General features: G+C 42.1%; 1 protein-coding gene across 1 annotated transcript in view; it reads left to right on the top strand.

The window, feature by feature from the left end:
- Positions 1–272: 272 nt before the first annotated feature.
- The window catches only part of LOC116986291 (fibrinogen alpha chain-like), a 55,058-nt gene continuing 43,092 nt past the window's right edge, over positions 273–12,238 (top strand). The window contains 5 exon segments of the mRNA XM_033042097.1: positions 273–410; positions 1,182–1,286; positions 1,376–1,559; positions 2,489–2,634; positions 7,869–8,836. Coding sequence (XP_032897988.1) covers positions 363–410; positions 1,182–1,286; positions 1,376–1,559; positions 2,489–2,634; positions 7,869–8,836 — 1,451 coding nt within the window. The 5' untranslated portion in view covers positions 273–362.

Raw genomic sequence — 12,238 nt, 5'->3', positions numbered from 1 at the left:
CCTCCGTGATGCCGACCCCGGCCCCAAAATCAATACATTTTATTAGTGAGGTGTGGGGGGTGGGGGTCTTTATTATTTTATTTTCTTGACGAGATGCTGTTAAAATACAGTATTATTCCAATTCTGAGATTTTTTTCATGGTTGAAGCAACGCTTTAGAATGTTGATTTTTGACATACCACCAGACTTTAGGGCAGTCAAAGACATTGCACTAGCATTGTGAAATGGATGAACAGTAAATATTTGACAGACCTTCCCCTTTCTTGATAAACAGGGTGTCGAAACATCGACTGTCGATGTTTGGATCAAAACTTGACAGAAGGGGAACAGGCAAGACATTGTGGAAGCTCCTGAGCTGGTACAATGAGGGGATCATTTGTCTTAGGTTTGTTAATATGCATCGTTAATGCGGTAAGTTTGCTTTTATTGGCCTGCTAGAGCTAGCAGATATATCCAGTTAAAACTTCTTATTTTAATTACCGTAAACTCTCTTTGCAGAAGCAAAAGAGAATTTGGCACTTTAATTTCAATTTATTTAAAACAGCTTCACATTTGCATTGTTCATTGTCATAGAGTCATAGAGTGATACAGTGTGAAAACAGGCCCTTCGGCCCAACTTGCCCACACCGAACAACATGTCCCAGCTACACTAGCCCCACCTGCCCGTGTTTGGTCCATATCCATCTAAACCTGTCCCATCCATGTACCTTCTCCTTGGGTATGGCGTGCACAGCCTAAAGTTGTAGGACAACTTGTTCTATTTGATCTTATTTGATTGTGCACACCAGGTTGATTGCATTCGTCGAAACAGGGCGGACCACCTGAAGGTTGCAATCTCACACCCCATCCATATGCCTGTCTGCTTCTTCAGACAGTTAGGATCCTAATGTTAGGATAGTCCCAGCCTCAACTACCTCCTCTGGCAGCTCGCTCCATACACCTACCACCCTTTGTGTGAAATAGTTACCCCTCAGATTTCTATTAAATCTTTTCCCCTTCACCTTAAACCTATGTCTTCTGGTCCTTGATTTACCTACTCTGGGCACGAGACTGTGCATCTACACAATCTATTCCTCTCATGACTCTATACACCTCCAGAACCCTTTTGGATGAAAGGTTTGTAACAAAGCATTGCCTGTGTAAAATTAATGGCCTTTTCTTTGATTTTTTTTAACCATCAAGGAAGATATACTTGGGCCCCGTGGCCCACGACCTAACAATCAGGGAACTGCAAGATCTTCATGTTCAGACGAGAAGAAATGGCCAATCTGTACTGATGATGACTTGGTAGGTGGAACAGTCGTCATCTCACTCTTTGTGAAGATTTATTATATTGAAAGGAAATGATACAATGTAATTGTGCATCATTACCACAGGGGTCCAAGTGTCCGTCTGGGTGCAGAATGCAAGGATTAATATACGTTCAAAATCAACAAAATGATGACCGGGTTCGAGATATCCGTGAGAATTTGGAAAGTCATTCCAAAACGTTTGGGAATACTCAGATCACTGTGACTAACGCTGTCAACAGAATGAGACAATCTCTGGAAGGAGAGCAAAGTGAGTGCATGCAGTGTTTTATAGTTATTTCAAAAAATGTCACCTTTTGTGTTCGCCTAAACAGAAAGAGTTTACGCACATTTAACGTAATTTGTTTTCCCCCTTAACATGTAACTAATTCACTGGGATTTTCATGTTCCCATGTTTATAAGAAGTCAGATCCTCTTTGCAAGAGTCCGCAGTGACCATTATTTTTATGTTATATTCCCCCTACCTGCTAAGAATATAAAGATTCTGTGGAGGTCAAGTAAAGCAAAGCTGCCAATAATATTTTGTTTCAGAAGGAACTGCAGATGTTGGAAAATCGAAGGTTGACAAAAATGCTGGAGAAACTCAGGGGGTGAGGCAGCATCTATGGAGCGAAGGAAATAGGCAAGGATTCGGGTCGAAACCCTTCTTCAGACAAAAATCCGTCCGAAGAAGGGTTTCGACCTAAACAGAAAGAGTTTAAAGTTACGCACAGTTAACATAAATTGTTTTTTCCCTTAACATGTTGTCACTAATTCACTGGGATTTTCACGTTCCTATGTTTACAAGAAGTCAGATCCTCGTTCCATAGGTCTGCAGTTACCATTATTTTTAGGTAGACAAAAATGCTGGAGAAACGCAGCGGGTGAGGCAGCATCTATGGAGCGAAGGAATAGGTGACGTTTCGGCTCGAAATGTTGCCTATTTCCTTCGCTCCATAGATGCTGCCTCACCCGCTGAGTTTCTCCAGCATTTTTGTCGGCCTGCCAATAATATTGACAACATTAGCTAATAGGAACAATTCGTGCCTATATTTTATGGTAGCTTTAAAGTCTTCCCGCTAGCTCGATCATATAACTGTTAAATATTACTCGGGATTTAAGAAAAAATGAAGTTATTGCCTTTACAGCTTATTCCCGTCAATAATTTCTACACAGACTGTATTTTTACTGTCTCTTTAGGATTTGGTGACACCTACTATCGGCAAGTAGATCATCTGAATTCCAGACTTGTCATTTTACAGAACATCATCAATCATCAAATTTATAGAATAAACCAACTACGAAACAGCATTTTGAAACAGTTCACTGACATTACAAGACTGGAGGTAACAACTTCATAGAATCGTAGAACTGTGCAGTACATCACCCATGATATTTGTAGTACCCATCTACATCAATCCCTCTGGCCTATATCAGGTCCATAACCCTTTCATCCTGTTTGATCAAATTTCCTGTGCGCATTGTAATTCTCCCCTTTTACCTTAAAACTGTGCTGTCCAATGCTAGACTCCCCTGCCCTGGGATAAAATCCCTGACTATTTTTGCCCATCATAATTGTATAAACCTCTCCAAGGTCATTCCTCAGTCTCCTATATTCCAGTGAGAATAAAACCAGTCTTTCCATAGAAACATAGAAAATAGGTGCAGGAGGAGGCCGTTTGGCCCTTCGAGCCAGCACCGCCATTCATTGTGATCATGGCTGATCATCCGCAATCAATAACCCGTGCCTGCCTTCTCCCCATATCCCTTGATTCCGCTAGCCCCTGGACCTCTATCAAACTCTCTTTTAAATTCATCCAGTGAATTGGCCTCCACTGCCCTCTGTGGCAGAGAATTACACAAATTCACAACTCTCTGGGTGAAAAAGATTTTTCTCATCTCAGTTTTAAATGGCCTCCCCTTTAATCTTTGACTGTAGCCCCTGATTCTGGACTCCCCCAACATTGGGACATTTTTTTCCTGCATCTAGCTTGTCTAGTCCTTTTATAATTTTATATGTTTCTATAAGATATCCTCTCATCCTTATAAATTCAAGTGAATACAAGCCCAGTCTTTCAAATGTTTCCTCATGTGACAGTCCTGAAATCCCAGGGATTAACCTCGTGAACCTACCCTGCACTGGCTCAATAGCAAGGATGTACTTCCTCAAATTAGGAGACCAAAACTGCACACAATGCTCCAGATGTGATCTCACCAGGGCACTGTATATCTGCAGAAGGACCTATACTCAAATCCTCTCATTATGAAGGCCAACATGCCATTAGTTTTCTTCACTGCCTGCTGTGCCTGCACGTTTGCTTTCAGGGTACAAGGACACCCAGATCTCTTTGCACTTCCCTTTTCCCTAATCTGACACCATTGTGATAATAATTTGCCTCCATGTTCTTGCCGCCAAATTGGATAACTTCACATTTATCAACATTATACTGCATCTGCCTTGCATCTTCCCACTCACTTAACCTGTCCAAGTCATCCTGCAACCTCCTAGCATCCTCTTCGCAGTTCACACTGACACCCAGCTTTTTGTCATCTGCAAATTTGCCAGTGTTACTTTTAATTCCATCATCTAAATCATTAATATATATTATAAATAGTTGCAGCCCCAGCACCGAGCCTTGGGGCACTTCATTTGTCACTGCCTGCCATTTTGATAGGGACCTGTTTATTCCTACGCTTTGTTTCTTGTCTGCCAACCAATTCTCTATCCATGTCAATCCCTTACCCTCAATACCATGTGCTCTAATTTTGCCCACTGATCTCCTATGTGGGACCTTACCAAAGGCTTTCTGAAAGTCCAGGAACACTACATCCACTGGCTCTCCTTCATCCATTTTACATGTCACATCCTCAAAAAATTTGAGAAGATTAGTCAAGCAGGAGTTCCCCATCACAAATCAATGCTGACTTGGACCAATCCTTTTACTGCCATCCAAATGCGCCGTTATTACTTCTTTAATAATTGACTCCAGCATCTTCCCCACCACCGATGTCAGGCTAACTGGTCTGTAATTCCCCGTTTTCTCTCTCACTCCTTTCTTGAAAAGTGGGATAACATTACCTACCCTCCAATCCACAGGACCTGATCCTGAATCTATAGAACATTGGAAAATGATCACCAATGCATCCACGATTTCTAGAGCCACCTCCTTGAGTACCCTGGGATGCAGACCATCAGGCCCTGAGGATTTATCAGCCTTCAGTCCCATCAATCTACCCAATACTATTTCTCGCCTAATGCAAATTTCTTTCTGTCTCCCTAGATCCTCTGGCCTCTAGTCTTCTTCTTGTGTATGGCGTGCACAGCCTCAAGTTGTAAGACAATTTGTTCTGTTTGATCTTCTGTTTGTGCACACCAGGTTGTTTGCATTTGTCGAAACAGGGTGGACCACGTGAAGGTTGCAATCTCCCACCCCTGTCCTCTAGTACATCTGGGAGATTGTTTGTGTCTTCCTTAGTGAAGACATAACCAAAGTACCTGTTCAACTCTTCTGCCATTTCCTTGCTCCTAATAATAATTTCACTTGTTTCTTGTCAGCCACGGTTGCCCCTTACTCCCCTTAGAATCTTTCTTCCTCTGGAATGAAATGATCCTGCATTTTCTAGATTATGCCCAGAAATTCCTGCCATTGCTGTTCCACCGTCATTCCTGCTAGGATCCTTTTCCAGTCGACCTTGGCCAGCTGCTCTCTCATGTCTTCATAGTCCCCTTTGTTCAACTGCATCGCTGACACTTCTGATTTAACCTTCTCCCTCTCAAATTGCAGATTAAAACTTATCATATTATGGTCACTACCTCCTGGCAGTTCCTTTACCTTGAGTTCCCTTATTAAATCTGGTTTATTAGACAACACTACATCCAGAATTGCCTTCTCTCTGGTAGGCTCCAGTACAAGCTGCTCTAGGAATGCATCTCGGAGGCACTCAACAAACTCCCTTTCATGGGGTCCAGAACCAACCTGGTTGGTTTCCAATCTTTCCTCATAACTACAGCCCTCCATTCCAGGCACCATCCCGATTAATATATTCTATACTCTCTATAACTACCTCATTCTGCGCATTGCTGACCAAAAGTGTACACAATGCTGTGTTTTGTACAGCTTCAATCTGATGTCCCAATACTTGGACTCATGTGTAGGAAGGAACTGCAGGTGCTGGTTTAAACAGACACAAAATGCTGGAGTAACTCAGAGGGGCAGGCAGCATCTCTGGAGAGAAGGAATGGGTGACGTTTCTGTTCAAGACCCTTTTACAGATTGAGAGTCAGGGGAGAGAGAGAGAAATATGGACGACAGATGGCACAATGGGCTAAGTGTTCGGCTGGCAACCGGAAGGTAGCTGGTTCGAATCCCGCTTGGAGTGCATACTGTCGTTGTGTCCTTGGGCAAGACACTTCACCCACCTTTGCCTGTGTGTGTCCTTGGGCAAGACACTTCACCCACCTTTGCCTGTGTGTGTGGATGTAATTGTGTGAAGCACTTTGGGGTCAATGCAAGTTGACTAAAAATGTGCTATATAAATAAAAAGAAAAGAAAAAAAAAATACATAGATAAGGAAGTGTGAAAACAGGACAAAGGGAATGGCGATCAAGGAAAATGTAGAATAGATCATTGTTGGCTGGGAGAAGGTAACAACAAAGCAAACAGAGATAAAATGTAGTCGGAGACAGTCAGACTGGTGGGAGAACTGGGAAGGTGGAGGGATGGAGAGAGAGGGAAAGCAAGGGTGACCTGAAGTTAGAGAAGTCAATGTTCATACCACTGGGGTGAAAGCTGCCTAAACAAAATATGAGGTGCTGTTCCTCCAATTTGCACTGGGCCTCACTCTGCCAGTGGAGGAGGCCCAGGACAGAAAGGTCAGTGTGGGACTGGGAGTGGAGTCAAAGTGTTTAGTCTATACTTGTACTCATTACCTTGGCCTATGAAGGCTTGCACACCAAATACGCTCTTCACCACCCTATCCCTCTGTGTCTTCATTTAAAAATCTTTTTGTACAACAAAATGTTCCATTTACTCTATATGTTCTACCAGAATGCATTACCTCACACTTGCATGGATTCTCCATCAAATGCCTGAATACAACCTTCTTCACTACCTATGACTCCACCAATCGTGGTAACATCTGTAGACAACATATATTCCTATCCAAGTGATTCATAAATATAACAAACCAGTGTTTGCAGCGCCAATACATCTGGACACCATTTGTTGTAGACTTCCAGTCTGAAAATACACCCATCCCCCACCACCTTCTATCACCAAGCTAATTTTGGGTCTAATTTTCCAACATACCTCAGACCCATCATGCTTTAACTTTCTGGATCAGCCTACCATGCAGGAGCAAACAGCAAATTGCTGGAGGAACTCAGTGGGCCAGGCTGCATCTGTGGAGGGAAATGGACAGACCCTGATTTGTGTCCAGACCCTTCTTCAGACAGGCTGGACCTTGTCAAAAGTCTTACAAAAGTCCATGAAATCCATAGCTACCATTCTGCCATCATTAACATGCATAGTTACTCAAAACTCAATTGGATTTGTGAGGATTAGGGCAGTCATGGTGGCGCAGTGGTAGAGTTGCTGTCTTCCAGCTCTTTTAGCGCTGGAGACCCGGGTCCGATCATGACTATGGGCGCTGTCTGTACGGAGTTTGTACGTTCCCCCCGTGACCACGTGGATTTTCTCCGAGATCTTCGGTTTCCCCCCACACTCCAAAGACAGGTTTGCAGGTTAATTGGCTTGGTAAATGTAAAAATTGTCCCTAGTGTGTGTAGGATAGTGTTAATGTGTGGGGATCGCTAGTCAGTGCGGACTCAGTGGGCCAAACGGCCTGTTTCCGCTCTGTATCTCAAAACTAAACTAATCTAAACATGATATCTCATGTTCTGAAGATCATGCCGACTCCGTCTAATCACCCTCTGCCACTCCAAATGCCTTTTCATTCATTTAAAACTTTACTTTTTATTATATTCTCCTATTTTTGCAGAGGGAAGTTTAGCTCATATTTCAAATTCAAGAACAAAGTTAGTTATAAGGAGGTAGACAAAAGTGCTGGAGAAACTCAGTGGGTGAGGCAGCATGTAAGGAGCGAAGGAAATAGGCAACGTTTTGGGCCGAAACCCTTCTTCAGGCCTTAGGGATTGCTATATGTTGTGCAGCTGAGGTGATTCACGGCTGAAGTGGTCATTGCTCGGGTTTTATCAGCTCAATTATTTTATTTAGAAACATAGTAAATAGGTGCAGGAGTAGGCCATTCGGCCCTCCGAGCCAACTGATCATGGTTGATCCTCCTAAATCAGTACCCCGTTCCTGCTTTCTCCCTGTATCCCTTGATTCCGTTAGGCCCAAGAGCTACTGTATATCTAACTCTCTCATTTGTACCTACTACCTGGCACATAGCCCAGTCTGTTTTAACACCTGGACCTCATGAGCTCATCATTGAATTCAGTAACCAAACTGCATATGGAAAACAGAAAGAAAATAATTTCAATTTGAATTGGTTTTAAAAGATATTTTGCATTGTTCAATCTGTTTTTAAAATCCTCCAAATTATTCTTATTTGTTAGGTTGACATTGATATCAAGATACGAGCTTGCAAAGGATCTTGTAAAAAATCGTTCGTTTACCGCATTGATGAAGAAAATAATGCACGACTGGAGAAACATTTTCGATCTCTGACTTCACTCAAAATTGATCCGATTCAATACAGAAAACCATCACACACATTCAAATTGAAAACTGTAACTGGAACCTCGAGCCTGTTTAAAAGTGGGCTTCCAGACAGAGGAACATATCCTCATTTCTGGGAAGAAGTAGAAACACAGGAATTTACCCTGGAACCACTTACTAAAGATACTGAAAGTGTTCCTTGTGATCAAACCTTTTGTCCAACTCCACAATCAAATGTAAAAATAGTGACTGATGCAAGTGGTGGAAGTGGCATATATTCGGAGGGTGGTATACATTCTAGTGGAGATGAGCACTCAGCAGTCACAAAAACTGAATCAGGCCATGGTTCACACAGTTCAACATACACTTCACATGGGTCTGTAAGTACTAAAACAATCAGTTCAAAAGATGGCGAAGTTACCAAAACAGTTACAACAGGTGTGTCTGATACTGACCCTTCCTCATATGACCATCTTTGGGAAGAAATAAAAAGTCATATTAAGGGAGTTTATCCTGACTTAACTAATAGTGAGAATCATCGGACTTCAGGCACAAAAATCACTACATCTAAGACCGGTAGTCAAACAGTTCATACAAAGACATTCACACTCGGTGACGACTTAGATGACATTTCAAACCTCGGGGAATACAGTGATTTTAGCAATTTAGAGGAGAGCGGGCCAAGTGCCGCAATGGAGGGCATTAGTGGGTCAACAAAAACAGTTACAGTTTCTCACGCAACTAAAACACAAAGCTGGTCCAGTGGCGGTAATGCCAAGGGATCCGTAGATCTCCACGCTGCAGATGAGCCCAGTGTTCCTGCTGGTGAAACTAATGCCGATGAGCAACCAATCGCTTTGAAATGAACGATGATGACATGAAGTCAGCATTATAAAAGGTAGGTTCAATAGCTATACCTTCTTTAATTATACATTATGAACTGCTTACATAGAATGTTGAACAGTACAGCATAAGGACAAGTGCATATGAAGGAACTGTAGATGCTGGATTAAACCGAAGATAGACACAAAATGCTGGAGTAACGCAGCGGGACAGGCAGCATCTCTGGAGAGAAGGAATGGGTGATGTTTCGGGTCAAGACCCTTCTTCAGACTGATGCCACCCATTCCTTTTATCCAGAGATACTGCCTGTCCCGCTGAGTTACTCCAGCATTTGTGTCTATCTTCAGCATAAGAACAGGCCCTTCGGCACACAATGTTTATGCTGAGCATGACGCCAAGATCAACTCTTATCTGCCTGTACATAACCCATATCCCTCCATTTCCTGCATATCCGTATGTCTATCCAAAAGTCTCTTCAATACCATTATCGTATCTGTATCAATCACCACTCCCAGATTGGGTAGCACGGTAGCACGACGCTTACAGCACCGGAGACCCGGGTTCGATCCCAACTACAGCTGCTGTCTGTACGGAGTTTGTACGTTCTCCCCATGACCACGTGGGTTTTCTCCGAGATCTTCGATTTCCTCCCACACTCCAAAGGCATGCAGGTTTGTAGGTTAACTGACTTGGTATCAATGTAAATTGTCCCTAGTGTGTGTAGGATAGCATTAATGTGCGGGGATCGCGGGTCGGTGCGGATTCGGTGGGCCGAAGGGCCTGTTTCCACATTGTATCTGAAAGCTAAACTAAAGTTAAAAAACAGTGCATTCCAGTCACACACCACCCGCTGTAAAAAAAACGTGCCCAAAATATCTACTTTGCCCATCTCACCTTCAAGCTAGATGTCCTCTAGTATCTGATTTGTTATTTTTAATGTTCAAAATCAGAGATATAGTAGTTATATCAACTGAAGTAGAAGCATGTTTATAGAATAAATATTTGTTTTCTATAAAAACCTTTACTAATGCTTGAGAAGATAATAATCGGAGTCAAAGAGCATTGATATTGTCCAAGAATCACTGTCTTTTCTTTCCAAATAGGTAATTTGAAATGCATACTCTCAGCCTGTTACTTTGGGATCAAAATATGCAATACATCCATTAGACATCCTGGTCAATATCAGTCCTATTTTTTCTTGTTTTTTTCCAGGATTGACTATCACAACAATGGTTAGAAAAAAACTCAATGCAATGATTGTACCACATGGGGTTAACATGAGAGAAGTGTTTCTCAAGAGCAATCACAGCAACTTGTATTTTATGGTAGACAAAAATGCTTCTTCAGCCTGAAGAAGGGTTTTGGCCTGAAACGTTGCCTATTTCCTTCGCTCCATAGATGCTGCCTCACCCGCTGAGTTTCTTCAGCAGTTTTGTCTACCTTCGATTTTCCAGCATCTGCAGTTCCTTCTTAAACAACTTGTATTTTATAACTTCTTTGGTAAATTTGAAAAACTAAGGCATGTTTTGCCAAAATTTGTCAATGTATGACACTGCCAAAAAAAAAATATTTGGAGGGAGTGCATAACCAAATGTGTACATTTTAAGGGTGATCCAAATGGAAGAAAGATTTTTCAAGAGGCAGTAAAGTTTAGACTGTAAATTCCTGTATCTGGATGTTAGATCTGATAGTGTAGCTGTGATTAAGGGCAAAGGAAATGGGATGCAAAATGCAACATGACATTTAAAACTGACATTTCTTCGAGAATTTTAAGTGGATGGGAATGGTGAAACCATAGTAGTATTTGTGAACAATTGCAAGCATTTCAAGCGAAAACATAAGACGCTGGTAATACTCAACATGATAGGAAGGATGACATTTCAAATGTGATGGGGAGGGTGCGGGGAAGGGGAGTCAGTGTACTCCATGACAGCAGGGAGAAGAGCTGTACATTTTGATAGCCACTAGGAAACAGGATCACTGGGATGATGCAAGCGATAATCAAACTAATAGCCCGTTTTATTGATGCTGGCTGATAGATACTGACCAGAAATTCTGAGAATTCACCTGCTCATCTTCTAATATTGCAATGTGATCTTTTTGATGGGTGCTGTGAAATCTGAAGGCTATCTAAAGGTGCACCTGGTTTATTTTGCAGCAAACCAAGAGAATAGAAAACTTCACAAAACGCTTTCGGCCCTTATCAACTACTTGCTGGTTACTGGTTCAAGAAGAAAGCCTTTCCTCACTCATTTCAATAAAGATATGCTACAATGGACATGAGCTGGGTTTTTGTTTGTTCGATTACCGGTAATACCAAAAAGAGCTTGCAACTTATTGATCAAAGAACCAACTAAACTACTGGAATACGTGTCAGACAGCATTGCTGGAGAAAATGTATAGGTGAGGTTTCTGGTTGAGACCCTTCGTCTGACTGAAGGGTCTCGACCCGAAACGTCACCTATTCCTTTTCTCCAGAGATATTGTATGACCTGTTGAGTTACTCCAGATTTTTGTATCTATCTACGGTTTAAACCAGCATCTGCAGTTCCTTCTTACACTACGGGAAGGAGCTGATACACCTGATTCTGGTTCAAACTCAAAATCTGTACAGATCAATTTAAGGATCAACAGATCAATGAGCTGTTATTGTTATTTTATACTTTAGACCAATAAATATTAGGAAGGATGTCGACAAACACATTTTCATACACATTGGAGAAATACATGATAACACTGAGAGATAGATACAAAAAGCTGGAGTAACTCAGTGGGCCAGGCAGCATCTCTGGAGAGAAGGAATGGGTGAAGTTTCGGGTCGAGACATTTCTTCAGACTTAATGTCAGGGGAGAGGGAGTCTAGAGATAGAAACATAGAAAAATAGGCGCAGGAGTAGGCCATTCGGCCCTTTGAGCCAGCACTGCCATTCAATATGATCATGGCTGATCATCCAAAATCAGTACCCCGTTCCTGCTTTTTCCCCATAACCCTTGATTCCTTTAGCCCTAAGAGCTAAATCTAACTCTCTCTTGAAAACATCCAGTGAATTGGCATCCACTGCCTTCTTTGGAAAATAATTCGACAGATTCACAACTCTCCTAGTGAAAACGTTTTTCCTCATCTCAGTCCGAGATGGCCGAGCACTTATTCTTAAACTGTGGCCCCTGGTTCTGAACTCCCCCAACATGGGGAACATTTTTCCTGCATCTAGCCTGTCCAATCCTTTAAGAATTTAATATTTTTCTATAAGATACCCCCTCATCTTTCTAAATTATTGTGAATACAAGCCCAGTCGACCCATTCTTTCAGTCTCGCCGTCCCGGGAATTAACCTACGCTGCACTTCCTCAATAGCAATTATGTCCTTCCTCAAATTAGTAGACAAAAATTGCACACAATACTCCAGGAGCGGTCTCACCAGGGC

The sequence above is a fragment of the Amblyraja radiata genome, chromosome 1, assembly GCF_010909765.2.
Source record: "Amblyraja radiata isolate CabotCenter1 chromosome 1, sAmbRad1.1.pri, whole genome shotgun sequence".
Classification (NCBI taxonomy): Eukaryota; Metazoa; Chordata; class Chondrichthyes; order Rajiformes; family Rajidae; genus Amblyraja; species Amblyraja radiata.
This window is presented reverse-complemented; position numbering and strand designations above follow the sequence as displayed.